Here is a 25,191-nt window from a genome sequence, read left to right on the forward strand (position 1 = left end):
GGCCTCACCCCGGGGCGCGTTGCCTGGGGGGCAGCGCCAAAGCGGGGTTCAGGCAAGCTGCTGTGCTCCTCGCTCTGTAAAATGGGGGGAGATGCAAAATGGTGTGTGTGCAAGTGCCAGTAGCTGTATTCAGCAGCTTTTGTTTGCACTAGGATTTCAGGATAAATACAGGGACCGAGCTTTCCATTTATTAGTAAGTTTTATGCCCTAGCTTAACAGCAACATTGTCTGCAACATTACTATTGAAATATATGTGATATAACGTTGCACTTGCTTCTTTTTGTTTCTTAATATTTTTGTATTTGTTGTCTCTTTATTTATTTTACTGTAAATGTTTACAAAGAGTAAATCTGCAATTCCTATCATAAACATCACAGAGCAAAGTTGATATATACAGAATGGTATGTCTTGCAAAACATAGATGCAAATGGATATATATTATTTATGAAGCAGCTTTGACATCTTAGTATATTAAGAAAGAAGAGACATACAGGTCGTTTCCCAGTTCAGGACCTGCAGGTTTTTTGGCTATCGTGTACCACCATGAAAAAGTCATAATTTGTGTCTTAACCACTTTAATATTGTACACACATTGCACCCAAAGGAATGTCTTTTTTTCTTTTTTTTCCCTTTTGTACACTTAAAAATAGATTGCTAGGGTTCATCAATGCCAAAAGCCCACCTGGCCTTCCAGGAACCACCCAATAATTAATATGAGTCATAACTCTGTGACTAAAGAGGGATCTCCAGGCTCTCCAGTGTCCAACCAAAATCCTCCTGGGTTTGCTGAGCCCGGAAAGTCAGTGAAAATCAAAGAGGTTATACTGGGATAACTAAATTGCAGTAAGATCACTGTAGTTGCTCTCATCCAAATCTCTAATGTGGACAGAAAAAAAGCCAGGTATAAACAGATTGACAGTTTCTGTCAAGGCTCCAAATCAATGGTGAGCGCAGTGCGCTTGCCTTTTTTCAGGTGTTTTCAGTGGTGTCACTGGTCAGATTGTTTTGAGCTGGGCTGGAGAGGTGAAGTCTGAAGTCGAGGAGACTTTGCAGAGAATATCCCCGCAGGAGCTCCCTCCTGCTCGGCAGAAGTCCTTGGGTTAATGCTCTGGTTTTGGGGAGACAGAAGCACAGGGGAAAGGTGGGTCTGCAGTCTGTCCGATAAGGACATCTCTGGCCTCTTAGGATTTTGTAGGTTAAAACTGTTTCTTTTAGTGAAGTAGCTACTCAGTGATGGGTTTAAATACAAGTTCAGTGCTGGTGAAGGGACCTGATAAGGAGACTGGAGTTTTCTGTCTAACTACAGGGCTGCTGCCACTAGGACAATAGTAGCATTGACTATTTTTCCTCACTTCACCTTAAAATTTATGGATGAAAGTACTTCAGTTCCTGTGGCCTATTTCTCTCTGCCGCAAGAGCCACCAAGGAGCCCATGGCTTGCTTTCTGTTTGTTTAAAATTCCTTCCAACCTTCATTTCACCTTCTCAGGGACATTTGGGCAGAGGCTCTTAATTTATGCTGTCCCAGTTTTGCCTATCCCTGGATTTTGAGCTTGCAGTAGACCAAGGGGCTAAGGCTTTCAAATGCAATCCAAGTTCACTGCTCTGAAGTTTCTCTGGGAATGAAAAATCTGTTTGATTAAGGAAGCTGTGTCTTCTGAAAGCCTATCAGACTGAGTAACTTTGTAAGTCAGGGCTGCAGAACATCTAATTAAATGGAACTGCTCTCTAGAGGATTTGGCTTGCAGAAAATTAGTTTTCATGTTCTTAGCCTGATGTTTATTAAATGTTTCTTCCCTTTCTCCTTCCTCTTTGCAGTTTTCATCTGCAGTTTCATGGTTGCAGCGCCTATCTTTGGTTACCTCGGTGACCGTTTCAACAGAAAGATAATTCTCAGCTGTGGGATCTTCTTTTGGTCAGCGGTCACTTTTTCAAGCTCCTTCATCACTGAACAGGTAAGATCTTTGCAACGGCACTTTGCTGGGTGTCCTGCACAGACGCCTTCTGGATCCCTACTCCCCATCGCAGCGTGCTCGAGTGGGATGTATCCCTCTGGGGGGTATTTGACCTGTGGCATGCTGCATTATCTCAGCTTCTGTGAAGTGTGAGCTGTGTAATTGTTTCTTCTTAGCTGTGAAAGCTATTATTCTTTGATCATGCAAGTTCATAAAAACAATAAATGAAGCATGTCTAAGCAAGAGTTCCTGTTGATATAAGGGCTTTGTTTTGATGGAGAGCCTAAAGAAACTTTAAAAAGGCTTTAAAAAGATCGAAAAAAAAGTCTATGGCTATGTAGTGGTTCTCTTGTCTCCTGATACTGTAACAGAAACCATTGGAGTTAGTTAGGAAGTCTGCTTACAGTATGTGGAATGACAAAATGCATCCAGTAATGGTTTTACATATGTGCGTTGCTTACTTTCCCTCCGAGGCAGTGAAGGTGTTTGGTAGCGTAGAGATCAGGCATAGTTTTAGCTCTTCTTACACTAGCTGATGAATATGTCTGGAGAACCAGTGGTGGAGCCATCAGGCTGGCTTAATTTCGTCGAGCTGTGCGTAGCGTCCCTCACCTGCTTTCAGGACAGCCACACTACCCCATTTTGAGGACTCCTCATTGCATCCACCTTCTCGCCCATCAGAGAGAATTCAGAGAAAACTATGATTTGGCAGTTTCTGAGGAAAAATATTTCCTTGTTTAAATCATATTACAGAGAAGGTTTAATTACTGCAGGTGGCAACATTCCTGGAGAGACAAATCACAGCTCCTGGCTGTGTCAGAGTGATTTCCCCATGGGAGGCAGGGGCATCCCTCCGCCTTTCCGTCCAGCTGCGTTCCAGAGATTGCAGCGTTGTGGTCACGCCTAGGGAATGACAGCCAGCGCCTAAACTTCGCCTCCCTGCTCCCTCCCACTCACACATGCGCCACAGTTTCTAATAAAAGAGAGGTTCCACCTAAAGCAGGCAGTGGCGGTCACGCGTCTGTCTTGCTTTCATGTTGTATTGATTGTTGCTGCATTTATAAAGAAAAATGCATAGGGCCAAATGTAGACACCTTTAACTCTGGTAAATTGTTCTGGTTTATAACGGGCCAGGAAGCATCCTTTCCAAAGAAAGAATGTCTCCCATCTAAAATGAGGAGAGGAGTGTTTTGTGTTTAAGTTTCTCTAAATAGCATGCTTTGAAAGCGGTAGTGATCGTAGCCAAAAGAAGGTGGAAACATTTTTTTGAAGGAAACACTTACCTGCTTATGAACACTTCTCATGTGGGGAATATGCGTTCTTGCTCAGGTTTGCATTCGTCTCTCTGCAATGGACCAAGTCCCATAGTTACAAGTATGGGAGGAGTAGACACCGAGAACTGAAACTGGACTGATGTAAGCTATGTTGTCGGAGTAGATTTTTAGTTTATGGATTTTTGGCTTATTAGCTGAAGTAGTTCAAGGATTAATATATATCTGTGTACAGAGCTCAGAGTGGAAATGGCATATTTTTAGCCAAAGGAAGAGAGAATGATATTTATAAAGCTGGAACATGTTTGAACTCCAAACCCAACTGTTTGGAAGTCACAAGGCAGCCAAGATCAAAACAGCATGACTTTGGGTAAAATCCTCCTGGATTTGCATCAGCACTAATTCTGAGCCCAAACTACAACCTTGGACATAAACTCCCCAACACTGAGAAAACTTCCATGTCATGATTTTACTGTGATCTTCAGCTTTACCATAAAACTTTCCTATTAAGCCAGAGGGCTCATGCCCAGCTCTTGTTACCAAGCCCAGCAGGTTATGGAAAATTCTGCAGCTACTGCATGTGGCTGCAGCACTTAGACAAGGTCAGAAGCCTAATCATTACTCCACAGAGTATCCCTGCCGCTTTGCTATTCTTTTTGGAGGTCTGATCCCTAACTGGGGAGACATGCCATGTTGAACAAGGTGAATTCCTGAAATACTAATGAGGAAAAGAATCAGAAAAAAGCTGGTGCAGCATTTTCTGTTTATACACTGACTAACTAGGCATTTTTCCTGGTCGTTGGCTCCTAACATCCAGTTAAGGAGAAAACACTGGATATTCTCCCCAATATTTTTTGCTTTTAAGACAGTATGTGTGTTTGGCAGGGAGGAGGGCTAGGGGCTGAATTATGAAAAACCTTGGCCTGAATAAAAGCAGTAGTGGCAGAGGCCACTGTAAGCAGATGAGTGCTCATACCCTGTGAAAACACAGGGCTAGAAGGAGCAAGCGGCACAGGCTGAACCCATAGCGATTTTGTGCAGAAAACTCCTTTATGGGGTGACAACAAAATACTGAAGTAGGAGAGAAACAATAGCCGTTCAGGAAAAACAGCAAATAGATTTCAGGGACTGCCTTTCACTGAATTTTGAGTGTCTTGTGCATGTTATCTCTATGTAATTAATAGAGTACGCAGCCACATCATTTACATTTGGACTATAAGTGGAGACAGTTTCACAGAGGCAGAAAGCAGCTGCAGGGCTGGTGGATGCTGAAGATGCCTAATTTGTAAAGGATTTTTGCAGTGCATTGATAATACTTGTTCTTGACTAAAATTTGGACACTTACAGGAAAATAATCAAAATGCGATAGTTTGAGTGCAGATCTAGATTATTTATAGTTTACTGTGGAAACAAGCATACAGAAAAGGACATTTCAGTTCAACAAAGAAATATCCATATAGCAAGAAAAGAACCTGGAGAGGAAAAATTACCTCCGAGGAATGAGTTTTGATCCGGGGGAAAAAAAAAAGATTGGAGCACAATAGCGTGCAGTTTATCTAAGATACTGTCTAAATGCTATTTCATGCTGATTGGGTTAAAATTATAGAGTGTCACTGGCTGAACATTGACAGATAAAACAGGAGATTGGATATGTATGCCATACAGACATGTCGTTGCTAGACCATTGCGTTAAGGCTTGCAACCGCTTATTAAAATATCCTTAGTTATTTATTTCCAAATATCTTGGGGCTTTTAAGAGAAATAATGAACCTTGAATAAATGAAGAATGAATCTCTCATCTGCTAGTAGCTACTAAATAACAGGCTCTCATAGGAAAAAAGAAAATCAGTCCAAAATTAAAGGGATAGTTGCAGAGTATATGGGAGGTGGTAGTTACGGGAAAATAACAATGCATCGATTTCATGCCTAGCAAAACAGCAAGAGGTCAAACAGACACCCAAATTTTTTGTTTCTGTTCATGAGGTTGTACAGTGCATTCAAAACAAACCAAAATGAGAAACCCAAATAAATACCATATCAGAGAGTAATCCCATAAATACACCTGGTTTCATGAATGCAAATAGCTCATGATGAATTTAACTAAAGAAAATAATCAGAAGTAATATGCCCAGGATTATATAGAGAAGCTCACTTTTTATTCTGCTAAATAAAGCGATTTAACAATTTATATTAGTACACAACATTTCCCTAGAAAAACAAGAAAAGAGCCCTCCTGCAATGATTAGGACTTCGTCTTTGATAGTTACGTGTTTCTACTCTATAAAACTTCTTAGCGCTGCCTAAAATAAAAGTTGCATAGGAAGTCATTAACAAACTCTTTCATTAATCCAAAATTGTTTAAACTACGTACATATTTAGATGGATGTCTAGGCTAAGTCTAGTTATAGGAGCATCAATAACGTATGTATACACCATAATTTGTGCTTTATAAGTACAAACACCTGCTTAGAAATTGTCTCCCGTTGTGCATTCCTGTTAAATAGTTCTGCACCTGCATATATACAAATATATACACATTTCTATATTTTCACCTGAAAAAGTTTTTGTTTTGATTTTTGGAAAACATTTGGGGGAAAAACTTTCTGGTTATTGGTTCAGGCACTGTAATAAATCAGCGAGCTAAATAAGTAAGTGAGCTGCTGTGCAGCGTAGTCATATCCCAGAGAAGGGCACTGAATGCACAAACTCCATGATGTTTCTTTACTGACACATCCCATCCACACAAACAGCTAAATATTTGTTTGTCTCCCTCTGAATCAATATAAACTCTGATTTAGTACGTAATCAGTCTTTTCTCCAGATAACAGTTTGATGAGTACAGTGCCTAATTGCCTGTACTGTGGCTGATCATCTCGGGCTGGTTTCTATTCCAGGATGTCGTTGCGGGGAGTACGTAGCCCCAGTCACTCCACTTCTCGCTTTTCAAATAGCTTTGTGTGAAGCCACTTAGTTATCAGGATTGATCAGGCCGTGTGCTGAGAGTTTGTTTGTGGATGCTTAGATGTCTCCATCTCTGCTAGCCATGATAACAGTTCTTGCAGCTGACTACTTTGGCCAGAAATTTGTCTTAGATGAAATCTTGCTTTTGATGCTAACCTTCCACACCTTTCTTAGCATCAGCTTCTGAGAGAACAGGACCCCCCTCCCTAGCAGGCAAGCAGCAATTGCTCAAAGCAAGAAAGAGCTGGGAAGTGGGAAGTTGCAAACTGTTCTGTCAGTCTTGTGAAATCCTGCTGTTTCCCATGTAAATAACTTGAATAAAGCAGACTTCTGTGTGATAAGGATGCTATTTTACAGATGAGCAAAGTATTCCTGCTAAACAGTTTGGCTCCACTAGGGTAGAAGACTAATAATCAACCAAATCAGGCTGTGGTGATGAGGGTTAGTGGGGAGACATCAGAGCTGTCGATGGTGAAGTCTGCAAACGGAAAAGCGGAGAATAGCAAGGTAAACCAGGAATGTGCTTTTGAATCCTCCCCTTCCTTGGTTGTTTCTTCATTTCTGTTTAAATGCTGATATAGCTTGGTAGGTATTTCTACTACTGTTTTCTTTTTCTTTTGATTTACCTCTGAAAGAGAAAGCAAACAGTCCACTGTGGAACCATAGTTAGCCCGCAGTACTCGTTAAAGTCCTCTCTTCCAGGCTTGCCAGATCTATATTTATTTCAGATCCTTGTCTTTCTTGGAGTGCTAAAAGAGAAACAGCAAATTATGTGCAGTATAAAACAAATGGTTAGCTGAGTTAGTTTTAAAAAAAGTAAACTGAAACCAACTCTCCCCTTACACACAACATGATTCACTCCAAGCAAAAAAAAATCCCAAAGCCTTGAGGCTGCAGTGCTCTGGCAGAAGTTGTATCATAAAACATACAATTCTATTGCTTTGCTTCTACGGTGTGAGATAAATTCACAATTTGAAAACAGAAACAAACAAAGTTAAGAGCCCCAAGCCATCTTTTTGTACGTAAGAAAGATATTGAGTGTTATCTTTGAAGCTGGAATGTTTATGTCCCATGATCACATCCCAGTATAGTTGAGTGGAAATCTCTTTTAGGAAGTACACAAAATAGATTCTTCATGTACTGTTGTGAAGTCTGCCGTGTTGGGTGTATACCCGATCCCTGGCTTAATACAAGGTCCTTGACAGTTTGTGTGGCTGTTAAAGAAATCTGTGCTGGATTTAGCATGGTGTGTTCATGGGCAAGGGTTGTTAGCTGGCTCTGGTGTATTTTGCCAGCCTTTAATGCAGTACCAGGATCCTACAGATGGGCATATGCTATTGACGTTTGGCTTTGTGCATGCTTGCCCTTTTGCTAGACTGCTCAGGAAAAATATAGTCCACTGCCTATCCTCTTATCACAGAGGAAGAGATTAGGGTGGGTAATACACTCTAGCAGTATTGCTAATCTAACTGTCAGTGGTGTCAACACTCAAATTACGAAGTGCTACTATAATGGCAGCATGCATAATGCTGGTGTAGTGCCCCACGCACTGCCCGGTTGCTGTAGCCCAGTCCCACTTTGCCTCTGCTCCTCCGAGGCGGGACATGACCATGTCCCCCAGCTATCAGGGCTCTTTCCTTGCCGCAGCAGACCGGTCTGCTGTGCAGAAGGTTTAATTGCACTGCAAGGTGCTGGTGATGGCATTGCTGGGCAGTAGAAGAGATGAACATACCTCAAGTCTGGTTACCATGTACCAACACCACTTGTCTGCTGGAGATGGGGTTATCCCACCAAGGGTAACTTTTTAAAGCTGCACCTCTTGGAAAGTAGGAGCTGTCATGTTGCTGAAGCAGTTCTGTTGCGAGAAGCTCCCTCTCGGTTTTTGCAGCTAGTTGACGCTCCAGCTCTAGCTAGGATTAGATGGAGAGATAACAAAATCTGTGCTCCCTGGACAAGGAAATATGAGAGTTTCTGTGGGAACTGAAAGACACTATTTTCTTGGATTCCTCTCCAGCAAGAAGGCACCTGCTGTTCCTTCCCAGTATCTTCCATTTTCTGATATGGGCCATGTGGGATGGGCTAGAGAAAAGAGTTCTTTATTTATTGCTTATTCCTTCAACAATGAAGCATTGGCTGGGCTGGTTTTAAAGCCTTCTGGACATCTGTTGAGTCTGCTAGCATCTTTAGCACAGCTGATGCCAAATACTGCATGGCAACCTTATCATGTAAGAGCAGCATCTTTTCTTGCACAGACAAATGCAATGATCTGAAGTCTCGAAGCTCAGGTCTTCACCTTTCCCTCAAATTTTGCTGACCTAAATCATCAGGGATGAGAGAAGAGTTATATAAATGTAATAGTAGCAATCTGCTGAAAAAGAAAGCATTCCTATGTTATGTGTTTGTCTCCTATTTGCTGTATATCCCTACCTATCTCTTTCTACCTGTCCCTCTTCCAAGGGAAACTATAAATGAAAAACAGGTTAGGGTGTACTCACAGCATCAGGCTCACACCGGGAGGCTATGAGAGGAGGACGCTTTTCATAGGCGTTACCAGAAATGGAACCGTTGTGTTTTCTGCTCTCAACGTGATTATTTTTTTCCCCTAGTATCTGCATCTATATATCTGTATAGCACTCAGGAAAAGTTATTGAAAACCCAGTTGGTGATGGTAGTCAGGACAAAGAGTATAGCTCTTCAGAAAGCTTATTCATGTGATGAAAAAATGCTTAAAGAAACTATCGTAAGGAGTATCTCTGTCATACATAGCACTTCCCCCCGGAGTGTGTCTGGAACGGGATCAGTCCTGCGCTCACCTCCAGGGACTGGGTGCAGTCACGAGTACATCACCAGAGTCTCAGCTTCCTAGAGGTAGAGGTAGCTGGGCACCACGTCCCATTCAAGCTTCTGAAATCACCCCAGATAGATTTTAATGCATGTGCAGTGGTGTTACATTCATAGTGGTGTGCTTCCTGCTCTGTTTCCTGCTTGTAGGTTGCTAGCTAGTCTGATGTCCTGCAAAATCTGAATCAAGCATCGTGCACGCTGAAATAAGAGGAGACATTCCTATCGTTCAGTGTGATAACTCAGCTGAATTCAGCGTGCCGCTGCGAAGGCTGCTGTTGCCAGGTTGCTAGAATGAAGGTGGTGATTTGCACTGAAATGTCCAAACTGCTGCTCCAAGCTCAGGTGTTTTCTGGAGCAGGTGGACAGAGCTTTGTGGTGGAGGAGGGCTGAGAAATAGGCTAGAGGCTAAATCCTCATTTGCTATGGGTCTCAGTGAGGCCTCTCTGTAATTGCGTTTTTTAGGAAGCCATTAGTTTTCTAGGTTATTGGAAGATGTTGAAATTGTTATCGTGGGGTCTGTGACTGTTGCTCTGATTCCGGTGCCTTGGAAGTCTGTGGGAAACTTTTCTGTGTCCTTGTGGGAGCTGAATCAGATCCTGCATCTTTTTAAATGAACGTGCTTATATTTGATGCTGTTTCATCGCATCGTGATAATGCCTAGAGACACCAGCTGGGGACTGTGGTGCAGGCATGCAAGATCTTTACAGGCCAAAGACCTGTACAGCTTTGTCCTGTTTTTATGCAGAAACCTGCATTCACAGTCTCTGAGTTGAAGAGTAGGAAAGTTCAGCTGCTTTGCCAGTTAATAGAAGGTTTGGAAGCAAGGACTGCTTATAACAATCATCCTGCCTGTCCTGCTTTTATAGTGTTTGTGGAGGAAATCTCACTTGGGTCAGTTACTTGCTGAGGAAGCAGAGAGAAGAGGGCATATTTATTCCTTTGCCAGGCTGTGTGTCTTAGAAACATTCTTTCTTGTTGTGTTGTCTATTAAAATATATATTCTGCTTGTCATACTGCAGCAGTTGCCTAACCCCAGAGCATGCTGATGGAGCACAACAAGGATGTCTTATTGCTTCAACCCTGTCTCACTGAAAGTTCCTATAATGCCAGAGCATTATGCTTTATAAATAATTGTTATAGCCTCTTAAATTCAGCCTCATTTAAAACATCTTTGGAATGGAGAAAAGGGGAACTGTTCCTTAAATAGACTGGGACTGAGCAAGTAAAAGAAAAGAGAAATGCTCCATGTAAAACAGATTAAGAAAATATAAAATTTCCTGCCAACCTAATGTGGTCCTTGCAGTGGCGGTTGTGATGTGAGGAACACAAGCCATTTCTGATGCCATGTTCCACTGTTGCATGCTGTGCTCCAGTGCTGGGGAAGTCTGGCTTGGTCAAATGAGTGCAGAAGGCAAAGCAGTTCACTATGCTGCAGTATCTGGATGGCACCAAGTGATTCTCTGCCTTTGGAAATAAGTTTCCCAGATAACTGAGTATTGGTGGCATTGAGGATGCCAAGTTGGTGGGGCAGCACATATGCCTGGATTTAAGTTCCTCTAGTGAAGAGCTCTCGTATATTAGTGTGTGTTACACAACCTTGGAAGAGGGCTGAGGGTTAAGAGTTAAGGTCCTAGATCTCTGACAATAAAATGTGACGCAGAGCCCGTGAGCTGGGGTTGAGCTAAGAACCAGTCTGTCCTTATCTGCAGACATTATTGTCAATATTGGTAATGATGCCTCCTTTAGGACCACTGGAGTAGGTGATGTAACATGGAAGTGTTTGTCTCTTTAGGGTGAAGCTATGAGAGGTGGGCTAGCCTGAAGACTTTTCAGTAGACAACCAATTGTTAGGACAGGTGTATGAAAACTGAAGCTGCCCCAATGTTAGATCTGTGATGACTGTTCCAAGATAGATGGGAAAAGGTTGTTGCTCTTCCCTGGCTCACTGTTTCAGTAGTGGCTTGGATGCTTCACTAGGGTGTTCAAACATAGGTCTGGAAGAATGTTACTGTTTGTTTAAGGTTACAAGCTGACATGTACTTGGTATGGATGTAAACGAGGCAGCTTATGGCTTGTGTTCTTGCGGCTTATTGACTTGGAAAGAAGCATGATCCTTCAGGAGAGTTTGGTTAATGATGCCTCACAAACAATGAAAACAAACAATTAATTCAAACCAGTTGTAAGCTCTTTAGGAAGCCTGGAAGCAAACCTAATCTTTTATTAGCAGGGCCTTGGTGGCCTTTGAAAGTTGGGCATATTGTCCTGAAAAGCAGGACGCAAAAGGGAAGGAAAGTGTGCTTTGGTTGAGCTCTTGGTTGCCTGCTAATGCAAAAGCATCGCTTATACTATGGGAAGTGTAATGACACACGCAACTCGTGGCCTCCTGGGCCATGCATAAAGGCTGGAAAGGAGACTCATTGTGTTCTGACAGTAACATACACACAGCGTGAAGATGGGAAATGTCTTATGGTATCAGGTGCTAAATTAGTCTTTTGAAGTGTTGATATTTCTTTTTAAGTGCATAAAGTTCACATGCTACACAAAACATTGGATTTGCAATTCAGATAACATTGAATTAGGATGATAATCTCAGACCCATGTAATAGGTTTTGAGCAGGAAATCCCTGGAAGTGGTGCTGATCGTCGTGTCTGAATACATGATTGAAGTAGTCTCATGAGAAGATAGTGACAAAACATGCAAACGCATTTAATATAGTTAAATGGCATTGCAATTTTGTCAAATAGTCTGATTTTAGAGAATGGGATGAAGCTACAGCATGACAAAACTTTGCCAATTAATAACACTTCAAATTGCAATTTAACAACTGCTTAAAGAAGATCATGAATAAGAAGCTAGGTAGGAGGAATTAGTAGGCGCATCAACTTCTCTCTGGAAAACTGTACATGTTTTTACAGCTGATGCTATAAGTGAGACATTTCTCAGATGCAGGGTAAATGTATTGTAAGGCCAGCCTTTCTCATGGTACTTGAGTGCTTCTGGATCAGGAAGCCAGAGAAGTGTGAAAACAGAAAGCAGGAAGAAAAACTGCTTTTCAGAGTTTGGATTGATTCTGATTTCTTTTAGCCAAGTTGCCTACGGTGCCTGCCCTGCTGGTGCACTTAAGCTTTTAGTATGTATGCTAGGTGCAAAGTAAAATAGTGTACTGCGTACAAAGTGAAATATGCATAGAATCAGTTAAACGAACAGTGCAGGTAAAAATGCTGACTGTGAGCAACTTAGTTTGTGATAATTTCATTTAAACCTTGAGGCGTTCCATTAAAATGTGTCCTTCACGGACTATCAAAAAATTGTGTTACCCTTGCAAATGCATACAGTTAGGACGAAACGTTCACACTCGGGTGTCTGAGTCAGTTGACTACAGCTTTTTTCGAAAAGTGCTGAGAAGTCGCAGCTTCCAAAATTGTCTCGGGGAATAGGAACAGGGGTTCTGCTCTCCAGGAATCAGGCCTGTCTGTTGGATTTGGCCAAATTTCAGTTTAAAAATTGGTCCAAACCAAAGAGTGCTTGAGCCAAGACAACCCATTGGATTAATGTGGTTAAATCTCACAAGTTTCTATAGGTATTGTTTAAGGTGGAGATGTCGCTAGTGTTATGTTCAGATGCCTAAAACTCTTTGTTCTGAAAAATCAGGTATCTCTTCACAGCTGGGTTGCCTGGATTCGGTCTTTGCTTGTGACTCACTCTGCGGCTGGAACACTATAGCCTGTTACTGCCTTTGAGTATCCTTTAGACATGTGTATTCTAGATCATGTTCCAGGTACTAATATTTGAAAACTTTGTGGCTACTTTCTTCATGCATCGAGAACCTTACATTGTTTCCACAGTTGCAAAGATATGGTTTTAGTCTCCCAGTCCCTCTTTTTGAGATTATGTTATGACTGTCTTTGCACATCTCAGTAAGGGAATGGCAAGACTGGCTAATGCCAGAGATGCTTGTTGCAAGTGCTAATATAGTGTTCCCCACCTGATGGGTCTGAAAAAAAGACCAGTTCTGACCCAGAACTACCAAGGTGTCTCGGAGGAACAGTTTTGGAAGGTACATTCTGGCTGAGCTGTGCGTAATGGTCTTGTAACGTAGATAAATGACCATTTTTTCAGCCACGTGGCATGTTACAGACTCCTCTGTTTATGTCTTAAACCAGGTCTGCAAAGGTGAAAAGAAGTGCTTTCACTCAATGTTCTAGCAAGCACTGGTAACATGGGGCTCCTAATGTCCCCAGTGGTCATGTTCCTAATGATTTATCTGGAGAGAAAACCTTTTTCTGTAAGGTCTGCTTTCTAAGCAGCTAGGTGTGTAACACTCCACCGGATGGTGTTCTGGGGGATAAGCAAGCTAATCTGTTACATTCCTTCCAATTACAATTCCAGGCCCCTGTCATTAATGTGATATTAATGACCAAGAGACTAAATTGAAAAGAACATAAATCTCACCATTTGAGTGTCATGTAATATTTTCACTGCACACAGGTCAATCAGATGAGAAGTCCTTCAATTAGTAAGCTGAAACGCTGCTTCGTCTTAGCTGACGCTATTGTCAGGACCTGGGGGTGATGCTTCATCACCAAGTATCCTGTAATTACATTATTTAATTGAATAGAGAACGGGGATTGGGCTTTTTCATTTTTTTGTGCTGCCCCAAAATGACTGAAAGTAAAAGAAGAGTCTCTCGGGGCTGCTGCAGGTTAGAAGGGGGGATGGCAATGGGAAGTTGGGTTTCTGAGGCAGCAATTTTCACACTGAAAGGGAATTTTGCATTCAGACTTGTAAGCAGCTAAGGAAATCTTGGTCTTGATTTTTGTAACTGCTGAGCACACAGCAGCTCCTGCAGCTCCGGGAAGCACTGTTGGAGGCTTGCTGCTTCCAGGATGCTTTTGTTTTTCTCCAGAGTGCTCAATTAGGTGCTTCACTTTAGAGCCAAACTGTAAGTATCCAGTTATTAAACACTTCATTGCTGACTGAAGGGTGCCAGAAGTGAAAAAAGAATACCTTAGTCTTCACTGTTTATTTTTGCATACTAAATAATAGTATAAATCTCATAAAAAGGGAGACTTTAATCAGCCAGAATGTCAAGTACATTTCCAAATAAAACCTTCCACATTTAATTAAGTGTGACTGAACAAGTCACCTGGTAGAGCTAAAGCTATTAACAAATACTATGGAGACGATCAGAGGAAAGGCAAGTGGACTTTATTTCATCTCTCGTGCTCATTTCTATATCTAAATGTACTTTGTTCTCTTTCTCCTTGCTGCTGTTGCTCTGCTCTTCTCCTTCTTGTAGGGCTCTGAATACCTGCTGAATTTTCCTGAAAGGGAGTTGCTCGAAGGTGAGGTGCTTAGCCCTGAGAGCTGGTAGGCCACATACTGCATCCAAAATGGACTGAAGTTTCGAGTGTGTTGGACACAGTGGAGATGGATGCTACAGAAGAACTAGATCTGCTTTAGAAGCTATCGCAAAAGTCCATGCTAACTGTAAAAGGCTTATATATTGACCCTTGAGCAAATGATTAATTGAATGTACTAATGTTTAGTAACTCAGTAACGTGCTAATAAACCTTAGTATGGTGTACTGGTCTTAACTGTAAAATGCTTATAACCTCTAGCCAGCCTATAATAAGCATGTGTGGTTAATATGAGAATATTCTGTGATACGTTTATTTGTCGTACCTGCCTACATGGAGAAACAGGCTGAAACCTTGTGTTGAGCTAAGAGAAAGGAATGCCCAGGGCATTTTCACTGCAGTGTTTAACCTGAAAGTGCGCTGCCTTTCCCTGTTCAGGGGAAAGCCTTTGGGTAAAAGAAGCCTCCTTCAGCAGACAAATATTTAACTTTGTATACTTCCTATGTCCAAGAAGGCTTCAAAGAAACCTAGTGAAGAAAAACCTGTTTAGAGTGAATGCAACAGAGACAGATTGGATGAGATGTTTTCTGCCCCTGGGAGGCTCTTGTCTATGCCCTGGTCACAGCAAACCTGGTCAAAATGGATGTTATTCAGGGGATAGTGGAAGTGCCCCAAAACAATTTTGGTGTGAAACTGAGGCAGAATGTCCTTTTGAGGTCAAGTGTTTAGAAAACCTTAGAGGACATATGTTACTATACCTAAAAACTGTTTCTTACAAAACTTTGCTATCTTTTCTATGTCACCAAGCAATGCTGAGGAGCATATAGCTTTCTGGGGAGGCTCAGATGCAGCCTGCTGGGTTGCTTTGCTTTCAGAGCGTTTTATCAAAGGCTTGATCCAGTCCAAGGTTGCAGTAAGAAATGCTGAGTAGGATGTAGAGCGTAGGGGGTCATGCATTAACCAGGACAGGGCTGTATGGCTTGTCGATTCCCTTCTGCTGGGCCCCTGGACTTGAAGGGAGTGCAGAGCCCAACATCCTTGTCAACCCTTTGAATACTTCATATGGCCTCAAACGTGGAGGAGAGAAGGTTTAGAGGGCATAAATATTTGATGGGAAGCAGTACAGAAGATGGAGTTAGACACTCCTCAGTGGGGCCCAGCAAAAAGACAAGAGGCAATGGACGCAAATAGAAATACAGGAAATTCCATTTAAACATAAGAAAAAGCTTTTTTACTGTGAGGAGATGGGAAGTGAAAAGCAGCTACGGTTAAGTGATGACACATGCTACGAGGGAAGAAAAGGAGAGTCTGAACTCAATCACCTGTCTGCAGCTGGCTAAATGGGAAAAGAACCAGCAAGTGCAGTGAGTTTTTCCCAACCTACCCTGCCAGTGCGACTTGTGTCTGATAAGGGAAGAACAACTTGTAAGAGGCGAGAAGGGTAGTTTATAGCTGTGTTTGCCAGGCAGGTAACTGTAGTATGAACCTCTAAGTGCACTTGTATCTTGATGGGAAAAAGATAAGATACTGGTAGTTCACAGCATGGAGTCAGAGCTGATATCTCATCAACCTGTCGCCAAGCAGGCTCACGCCAGGCATGTATCCTGGCTAGTCTCTATCTATGCCACATGCAGATTAATCCTTTGGGTTGTAAGAAACCCTGAAAACAATGCTTACCCAATCCATTAATGGGCGAAGACAGTACCTACCAACAAAGCATCACAGTAAACCGTTCTGCCCCTGTGGCTTTTTTGTATTTTGGTCTTTCTGCTGACAATCCTCATAGGGGATTAGGTAAGACAGCTTATAGATATAGGTGAACGCTCATCTTCTCTTGTTCCTGCACAAAGATCTCTGAGACCATAGGACACCAAATGGCCAAAATCTGGCATGAATATTCAGTTACTTATAAGTATGGGCTGGACTTAAAAGGAAGAAGCATCCTTCAGGATTGTCAGCATGGTACCATTCACCAGTACTAAATACTTACCCTCATCAGCTCTTCACAAAATGTATTCTCCTTTTATTAAAGGAGGGTTAGCATCACTCACGTATGAAAAGGTAAGGCATGTGACCTTATGGTCCATATCTAGATCTGACTCACCATTCTAATCGAGTGTGTTTGGAGCCAGGACTTGTGTCCACCAGTGGAAGCCAGGTGTCTTTGTTTATTCATATAGAAAATCTGTAAAGCTCTAGGGGTGCACAGAGGTGGAAGATGTATTTGAACTTGTCTATTCCGCTGTAACCTTTGTCGTCCTGCTGAGACACGGAATGTAATTTAAAACACCATTGGCATTTAACATCGCCTTACCTTCTGTGCTAGGTGAATGTCCCTGTCTGACTTGGAAACTTTCAGATTCTTAAGGGGACTCTGTCATTGCTGGGAAAGCTAAGAGAAATGGAGCATTTGGTGCTTAAGCAAATATGTCACCTGCATTTGTAAGGTCATGCCATTGCTCAGCTCTTGATGAGCTGGAATTTGAACTGTGAGTTTACAGAAGCCAATGCCATTAGTCACAATACCGATACTCAGGAGCGTGTTCCCCTTTTGATTTGCATCGTGATTAATGGTACATCTTTGTGTACCTGCGGTGAGGGGTGTGGTGTGTCATCTTTAACCATTTAGGACCCAGCCAGCTGCTGATATGGGTGGGAAAACTGTTACTGGAGCGCATCCAGAAGTGGTGTTTAGCCAGGAAGTACAGGATTTGTCTGGGAAAGGCAAATGCTTGCATGTAAAGGCAGTATCTGACAAAAGGGACCGTTGTCGTGCAGCCCTTGAATGTATGTGTGAGCTCTGCGGGTTTTTACTTCAGTCAGCTGACTCCTGGAGTCTGTTGGATTTATCTGTCTTCTGCTGGTCTGCTCACTTGTGACGGGAGGTGGGTACCCTGGGTGTTGCCAGCACAACACCCTGCCCGCTGCAGATATACAAGAATGTAACTGCAGTACAGTTCAGCTGAGGTTGCTCTAGAAACTCAGGGAAATTAAATCAACCCTGATGCTTTTTTCTTAGCTTACTGCCGTTCCACACACAAACTGTGCCGTGTGAATTCTGGGTTTTATGTGGCAATCCTAGCTGCCCAGTGGCATGCATGTCATCTTTCCAGGGATGCAAACCCTGATGCTATATCCTTGTTTGATGCATGATGTTTAGCTAATAAAATAATGAATATATTGCAAGCCTCAGCAGTTCAAATATGGAATTTCATGGTGCTGAGCCCTCTTTTAACAAACTAATTGTGGAATCTGTGGGAGGTTAACCCAGTATCCTCATATGGGAAATGGGTGCAGGTGCTATTGCTGTGTGGCAGTCGTCTTTCAGACCGGCAACATCAGTTGAAAACATGTCCTGCACTGTTGTTGTGCATTCATACTAGCAATTTGAACTGGATTCACTCTATCTGTGTGATCTCATTGGTCCATGTGTCCCTAATCTGAAAGAAGCATGTGTTTAGTTTGTTTTATGGGACACTTACCAGCTACTCCACATTCAAATGCAAATGCTTAATAACCCATGCTTAAGGATCACATGATTCTTTAGACAGTAAATCTGGTGGTTTGGAATTGTACACATATTTGGCAGATTATGGGTTTATCACTAACAGCTAATCTTTTAGAGAACTGTAGCTTAATTCCTTTTGTTAACTAATTAAAAAAAGCGAAAGAAGTTAAAGCTGCAATTAGACCTATTAAAACAAGTATTACTCACTCAATGGTCTGTAATGGTCTGTACAACTAGGATAAATGTGTAATTAGGAGGTTTGCCCAAACATGATTAAAGCTAATCACGTGCTTGAGGCCATCAAACATTGGTGTGTGCACGAGATTGAGTTAAGTCTGTATGAAAATATGAACATAAATCAGGTCATACTTTTCAAAGAAAATACATGAACTATCTTCTGGCATACTGTAAACATTTAACTCAAATCATGGCCTGTAGCTTGTGGTGGGATAGTAGCACTGGCAACAGTAATCAGACCAGTTCCAGCTGACTCTGAGCTCTTGCTCTGTTGTTATCTAGGGTTTGCTGATAGTTTAAGAAATCGAAAAGTTAGCAGGTAGTATGCTCTTGTTAGAGATCAGCTCTTCCCCTGAGGCATAAGGTTTTACATCCCTTCCAAACTCATATCTATTTTGAGGAATTGGGTTTCTTGCCTTTTTGGTTTGCATTTATTAATCTTTAAATAATAAAGTAGTAAAGTCCTCAGCTTTAGAGCTAGGACATATTTTTCCTTCTATTTTTCGTTCTATATAGTTAAGAGATGGCAAGAAGAGAGCAGGTCGACTGATGGGTCTACCCACGCGTGCATGCATCAGTGCTCTCTGTGGGGTATCTTCCAGTGCTGGAAACCCACTGCATCTTCACAAGGAGGTTGTTGGCAAGTCTCATGGAGAAGCCAACATCTCTGGTGTGATTGTTAACCAAATTTAAGGACATAAATAGTTTGCTGTAATAGCCCTTCGTTTCCAAAAACTGTTAAGTTGCTAAGATTGACTTGGAGAGAAAAAAACACTGAAACCTTGAGTTTGCTGGCCTTAACTTATGGGAATGGAATAAGCTTAGGTGCTGAAAGCTGACTCAGGCTTTTTCAGTTTTCCTGCCGGTGAGAGGTGTTTGCACAGATGAACAAATTACAGAAGAGCTCCAAAGTAATGCAGGTAGGAATAAACTTCTTTAATATATGCCAATTCCTGCTTGGGGAAATTTAGTTAATAATTCCCTGTCTTAGCTGCCTGTACTGTTTTTAAAGGCAGAAAATACAGAGCAGAGTTTGGCTGGTGTCAGCCCCTTTTGTCTCACTAAATTGCTGAGAGTCCTGGGGTTGGACAAAAAGGAAAAAGCAACTGGCGGGGAGAAACCTACTGTAGAGGAAATGGCAGTAGTGTCCTGTTACAGCTACGGAGGAGAGCAGCGCTTCCTCTCTGGGGCTGTTATCTGCCTTTCTCTCCCATTTGTTTATGTTGGTTGTCATGTTCACATACACACACACGCAAATGTGTATGTGTGCATGTGTACAAGCACACGCACAACGGCAGCTGTCTCTCTTGCATACATAGATGTTGTCTGGGGACCGGTTTCTAAGTGATTCCTGGTATATCTGTGCCCCAAATGAGTAGTAACATAAGAATTTGGGGTTTTTTTAATTGTTGTTTTATTGTCCTGTGCAGACAAGGAAAAGATTAGGCCCCTCTCTGAAAGGACCACTTTTTATCCTGGGAGCTACCTAGCTTTCTTTGCTCAGAGATGATGAAAACACCTCTGACTGTGATTAGAAATGGAAGACTGGGGGCTCTAGTTTACTCAAATTGCTGCATAATTTGGTTGGATAGATACCAAGAGGATGTGTGCTAGCTAAAGATCTAGAAGAGATCTTTCAGTAGGCTAGGAAGAGTTACTAGCTCTTTAATCCAGAGATACAGAGCTTTAAAACAAGGCACAATATAGAACTGATAATAAATAAATCCCTAATCTTGTTTTAGATTGTGGTATGTTCTGTTTGGTCATTACACCCAAATAGCTGCCTAGTCCATAGTCTTGAATGGCAATACCATTCATGTCTTTAATGTAGATCATGTTTTTATAAGATTAGTTTCATTGCCATCTAAGGTCAGAATCTCGTCTCTTAAACTTGGATGCCTCTGCTTCAGAGGATATAGTTTGTATACTAAATAGAGATTTGGAGTGTGTGAGCATGGGACGGGCCGTGGAGAAGGATTTGAGAAGGAGTTGGGGGAGAGGAATGAACATGTTGCTAGTTGCAGATGTTTTCAGTGTACTAGGTCTCTGCTCCAACAGTGGTGATGGAGCCAAGCCACTGTTCACAGCAGTAGGAAATCTTTCCTGCTTTAAGCAGGGCTTGTGAGAAGAACCTTAAAGCAGTGTTAGTTGGAGGAAATCCCTGTACAATGCATTTACTGGGAGTGATGTTGGCTGGTGAGTACAAACTCGTGGTCTTTTTATGTAGGTGTCTCAAATCTGAGGAACATCCAGCGCATGCACAAGCTTGTCATTCTGCAGCTATAGCTACCCCTGTCTGCACACTCATTCCAGGCCTGAGAGATGCCCGTGTTGCCTGTCAGCCTCTCTGTGATCCAGATCTGAACCTCTCAGGAAATCAAAATCAGCCTCCAGTTTCCCCTCTTTCTAAATCTGCGTGATGAAGTTGTTCGGCACGTTACGGATGCTGTCACTCATTCCAAATACTTTGGTTACCTGTGCACCAATAATTGTCAGCATATTTCTGCAGTATCGTGGAGTGGTTTTACATTGGGCAATTGGCATAAATTAAATAGCTTGAGTCAGTGTTGCCCTTTCTGCACACACCCACATATGTCTGTTAAGTATGCACAGCTTGTGGGAGATGCATGAATGATAGCGATACTGCAAACGCCCTGCCACCAAACAAGGAACTTGTACGCACTCAGAAAAAAGGTTTTGATGCAGGATTTATGTCAAAAGAAGAGGAAGTGAAGACTATGCAAAATCACTTGTTTTGTGTGGCTGTAGGAATCCTTAAGAAATTCTTTTGAACCTGGGGATTAGAGTAAGGAAAACAATGGAAACATACCAGTGGTAGAGATTTTTTTTGCCTGTTGATGGATGTATTAGTGACCAAGGTATTGTGTCTTGATGTCTACATGGCATTTTCCATATTTGTGAAGGAGACCCCTAAATTCTGGCTCAGGTTTGCTGTATGTACAGATTAAGTCGTTTTGCATTATTGAACTTTCCCCTGTTTATTGGAGGGGAATCGGCAATTCGCTGTTCTTAAAATACTTCCATGTTTAAGGACATACCATAATCCCTGCTATTCTCCTTCTCACAAACAATCTATAGTATATTGAGGATTTGTAAAGGTTACGTTTGTAGAAATAGGTTTCTCTGCTCTTCTCTTGTGCTTATAGCTTTCTGCAACTGATTATTGTTGAATTTTTGCACTGGCAATTCTGGGTGTAGCTCAAGTTACTTAAATGTCTAAGAACTTGATTGTGCTCATGTATCAGGTATTTAGACCTCAAAGTATCATGCCTTGTGCCTTCAAACAGCGACACCCAGAAAACTGCAAGTATATCAAAAGAGGTAGGCTTGAAAATCAGGTCCCTGCAGATTACAAAAATGGCTGAAATGGGGTAACAGGCCAGGGAGAAAATTCTACTAAATGAATAATTCCTTCTCTTCCATTTTAGGCTGTGTTGTACTGATTGAGGATCACCGTCTACTCAGGAGGGCACTTAAATCTCTAGGCAGCTCAATGATTTTGCAACAGGTTCAGTTGCCTAGGGTGGCTCTGAATCTTGCACCTGATGGCACTGCTTGCTGAGCAGACTGGTGTTTCTATTATGTTCAGATAGCTCCCAGTAAAGCTCAAGTGTCGTCCTTTCATAGCCATGTGCATCTCAGCTCAATTTTTAACCTGAGGTTTTTCAGAAGTGTTCAGTATTGGCTATGTCTGCCTTCCTGCTGTGAGGGGAAGATTTATGCTGTTTTCAAGGGAAGTGGAGTGAAATCAGTGCTTAGCATTTTTGAAAATCCTCCCTCATTCGGTAGTTTCTAATCAAGGAAAAAATCATGAGTTTGGGGACCGCAGGTTCAACTCCTTTTCAGCTTTGAAGAGCCTTTAGAATTTCACCCGCCTTACCTTGTCCCCTGGCATGCCGGGGAGGCCGTGATTGCGCTCAGCAGGTATTGCTTCTGCTGGATCCTTGGAGGAGGCTTTGTTATAGCTCGCCAACCTCCCCAGACCTTCCTCCGGCAGTGCAGCGTTTCTGGCACTTAGGCTTACAAGTGAGCTACCTCCCGAGAACAAAGCGAGGGTCTTCTGCCTGCCTTAGAATAGCTTCTCAAGTGTGACTGGGTAAAGGTGCGTACTATCAGTACTTTTCCTTCATGCCTATAAATCTTTGCAAAAACTATAACCCCTCTATTCCCCAGAAAGAGACAAATGAAAGGAGGCTGAGGTTAAAAAAAAAAAAAAAAAAAAAAAGGTACAAGGTTGTCACCTTCGCATCACATGGGCAGGTATTTCTCTGTTCGGATGGATTTCACTATTGTCCATCTTGAATCCAAAAAGGTAAGGAGATCCTTGTAAGATGTTTTACTTTTTTTTCTCAGTATTTCTGGCTTCTCGTGCTGTCACGAGGTTTGGTGGGCATCGGCGAAGCAAGTTACTCCACTATTGCTCCAACCATCATAGGAGACCTTTTCACCAAAAACACAAGGACCCTTATGCTGTCTGTTTTCTACTTTGCAATTCCTCTTGGCAGGTAAGTGACCTAATGCTTTTTTCATCTGTTTTTGACTTTAAATTAGCACAAGTCTTAAGCTGCTAAGGAAGATAATTCTGTCTTTTGTTGAAATGGTTTAGACAGGAAAATATTGTGAGCAGTGACTAATTTGTTGCAGGAATTACTTTCTTATTCTAGCCCTGTTCCTGGTTCATGTGTGACTTTGGGGAATTAGTGGGAAGTTCTTTTCTCCCCCCCCCCCCCCCTTGCTGACTTGCTCTTTTTTGGAGCACTATTATATTAGATTCTCTGTCTGAAAAATGTTGTATTGGTTCTCTTAATTGCTGCTTTGATTCATTTGAGATCTAAGCCTCCTTTAGCCAACATCTTTCAGGTCACTGTGAAATCTAGAAGATCTCTTATGTTAAGACACAGGACTGTATTCAAAGCGGGTAAATGGGTGCCTGCTTCTGTATGGCAATATAAGTATCTGTGGTTTCAAGATAGATATGCTATATAACACATGATTTGAAATTTGACTTTTCAAAATATTTTTAGTTTAAACTCAATTTCTGCTCAACTTTGAATTTGGTCAATCTAAGTGTGAAAAATGTGAGTCAGTCTAGATGACTTGGTAGTTGCAGCAGCAGAGGCCAGTCCATTTTAGTGCTCTTGCTGCTGAAATAGCAACGAAGAGAAATTGTTAAGTCTAGTGTAGACAAGGCTGAATAGAGAAGCTGTAATGAGTGTTCATGCTCAACCTTATGCAGAGCAGTGGAGGACAGCCAAACCCGTAGACGCCTGATGAATGCAACAGACAGACTCAGATTTAGAGTAATTATTTCCTCTGGCACTTTCTTTCAAACGAGTTCCCTTATCAGCCCAATGCAGTATCTGATTGTTGGGGCAGGAGGGATTCTATAATTCTTTTTATTTTATTATGTTAAATTAATGGCTGACCCTCTATTGTGAGGCTGTAGACAGGGTGGGTTCAAACAGCTTGCATGCCGATTCCCAGAGGTGGACAACTTCCTGTGGAAAAGTGGCACTGAGAGTTCATTTCCAGTAGGGAAAACCTGGACAGCAGTTAAATCCCCCCAGTGTCGAGAAAAACATCTGGTTTAGGGTGGTAACATACATTTTACAAGTTAGAGCAGTCACCCTTGAGATAAAACTTACAAACATCCCTTTGCTCTTGAAGAAAAAGAGATAGCCAAGTCCTTAACTGGTAGGAAGAACATTTATCCAAATGGACCAAAGATAGTGAATGTTTCCAGAGAGAATTCAGCTCAAGTACAGCTAGCAATAAATCAGTGTCTTGGAGGCAGACATGATTTGTAATGACAAATATTCAACCTGTTCAGCCCAACTCTGGGTCTTAATTATCTCAATATCCAGGGGATGTTTGGATCCACGGTTTGATTTTTGGGTCTCATCTCTGTAAATAGCCCAGTTTTGGGGTGACGACTGATGGCAACCTCCAAAACTTAGAAGACTGTTCAATAATGGCATGAGACAACTGACAGCTGCCATGCAGCAGTCCTGGCAGCTTTTAGCAAAGGCAATCTCAGCAACAAATGCTGCAGTTTTGAAAGAAGGCTGTTCACATCCATTCAGTTCAGTTTTAGAGAAGCACGGCTGCATTCACCTCTCTGGTCTCTCGTGAACTTTCTTTTGTTACAACAGTGTAATTCTGAGCGTGTGGCTGAGGGTCCCCTTGCTCCTTTATCTCTAGTCAGGTTTTTCAGACATCAGGTCTGATGTTCTCCCATCAGACTGTGTTGCATGTACCTTTTGTTTTTTTCATAGGCTATGGAAAATGGTCTCTTCGTGGGTAATTAGAACCAAATTCTATTAAATGATAAAAAAACAATTTAATGATGGAGTATGGTGTGTCCTTGAAGGGCACTTTGTTAATTGAGAGTTGAAGATGTCATTGTAAGCATTCATATTAGTACACAGAAAAGCGTGATGTAGAAATTGAATTGTGAAACAAATTCATTCTGGGGCTTTATTTCCATCCACTGTTTGAAGGACCAGCCATGAATTTCATGTCAGTGTCTGAATTTCCACCAGACTCAAGCATTTTTAGACCAACAGTGCTGGGAAGAGTTATGTATTAGCCACCATCCACTTCATCACCTGCCCCGTGTTTCTTCCTGCAGGAGAAGAGAGACTAGGATGCACAATTGAGTGCGACTATGCTGTTATCTTTACTAAGAACATCTATTATTGTGATACTATATTAAAACTGACTCTCATCTTTGTGTTACTTGCAGTGGCTTGGGATACATCACTGGGTCAAGTGTGAAGCAGGTTGCTGGAGACTGGCACTGGGCATTGCGGGCAAGTAGCATTTTTACTTTTTTTGATAACACATCAATTTTTTTTCCTCAGTAAAATTACGCATTGTGAACTTTCCCAACTATCCTTCAGTAAGCATCAGCCATGCTCTTGGGAACCTCTCTCTCAGTCCTTTGTGAGGATTCCCCTAGGCTTTATTCAGTCCTATGCATCAATTTTAATAACGTCTTAATAACAGTAGTATCTGTCGATCCATGTTGGAGG

At 41.9% G+C, this 25,191-nt stretch overlaps 1 protein-coding gene across 4 annotated transcripts in view; it reads left to right on the plus strand.

Moving 5' to 3' along the window:
• LOC112987339 (SPNS lysolipid transporter 2, sphingosine-1-phosphate) overlaps positions 1–25,191 on the plus strand; it is a 144,740-nt gene that overhangs the window by 65,119 nt on the left and 54,430 nt on the right. For all 4 annotated transcript variants that reach the window (XR_010392299.1, XR_010392300.1, XM_026107199.2 and 1 more), the window contains exons 3-5: positions 1,818–1,954; positions 22,511–22,662; positions 24,903–24,969. Coding sequence is in view for 2 of the 4 variants with exons in the window: in XM_026107199.2 (XP_025962984.1) it covers positions 1,818–1,954; positions 22,511–22,662; positions 24,903–24,969 (356 nt within the window). In the remaining 2 variants the exon portion in view is untranslated. The remainder of the gene's footprint in view (positions 1–1,817; positions 1,955–22,510; positions 22,663–24,902; positions 24,970–25,191) is intronic.

This window comes from Dromaius novaehollandiae, chromosome 19, assembly GCF_036370855.1.
Source record: "Dromaius novaehollandiae isolate bDroNov1 chromosome 19, bDroNov1.hap1, whole genome shotgun sequence".
In the NCBI taxonomy this organism is placed as follows: domain Eukaryota; kingdom Metazoa; phylum Chordata; class Aves; order Casuariiformes; family Dromaiidae; genus Dromaius; species Dromaius novaehollandiae.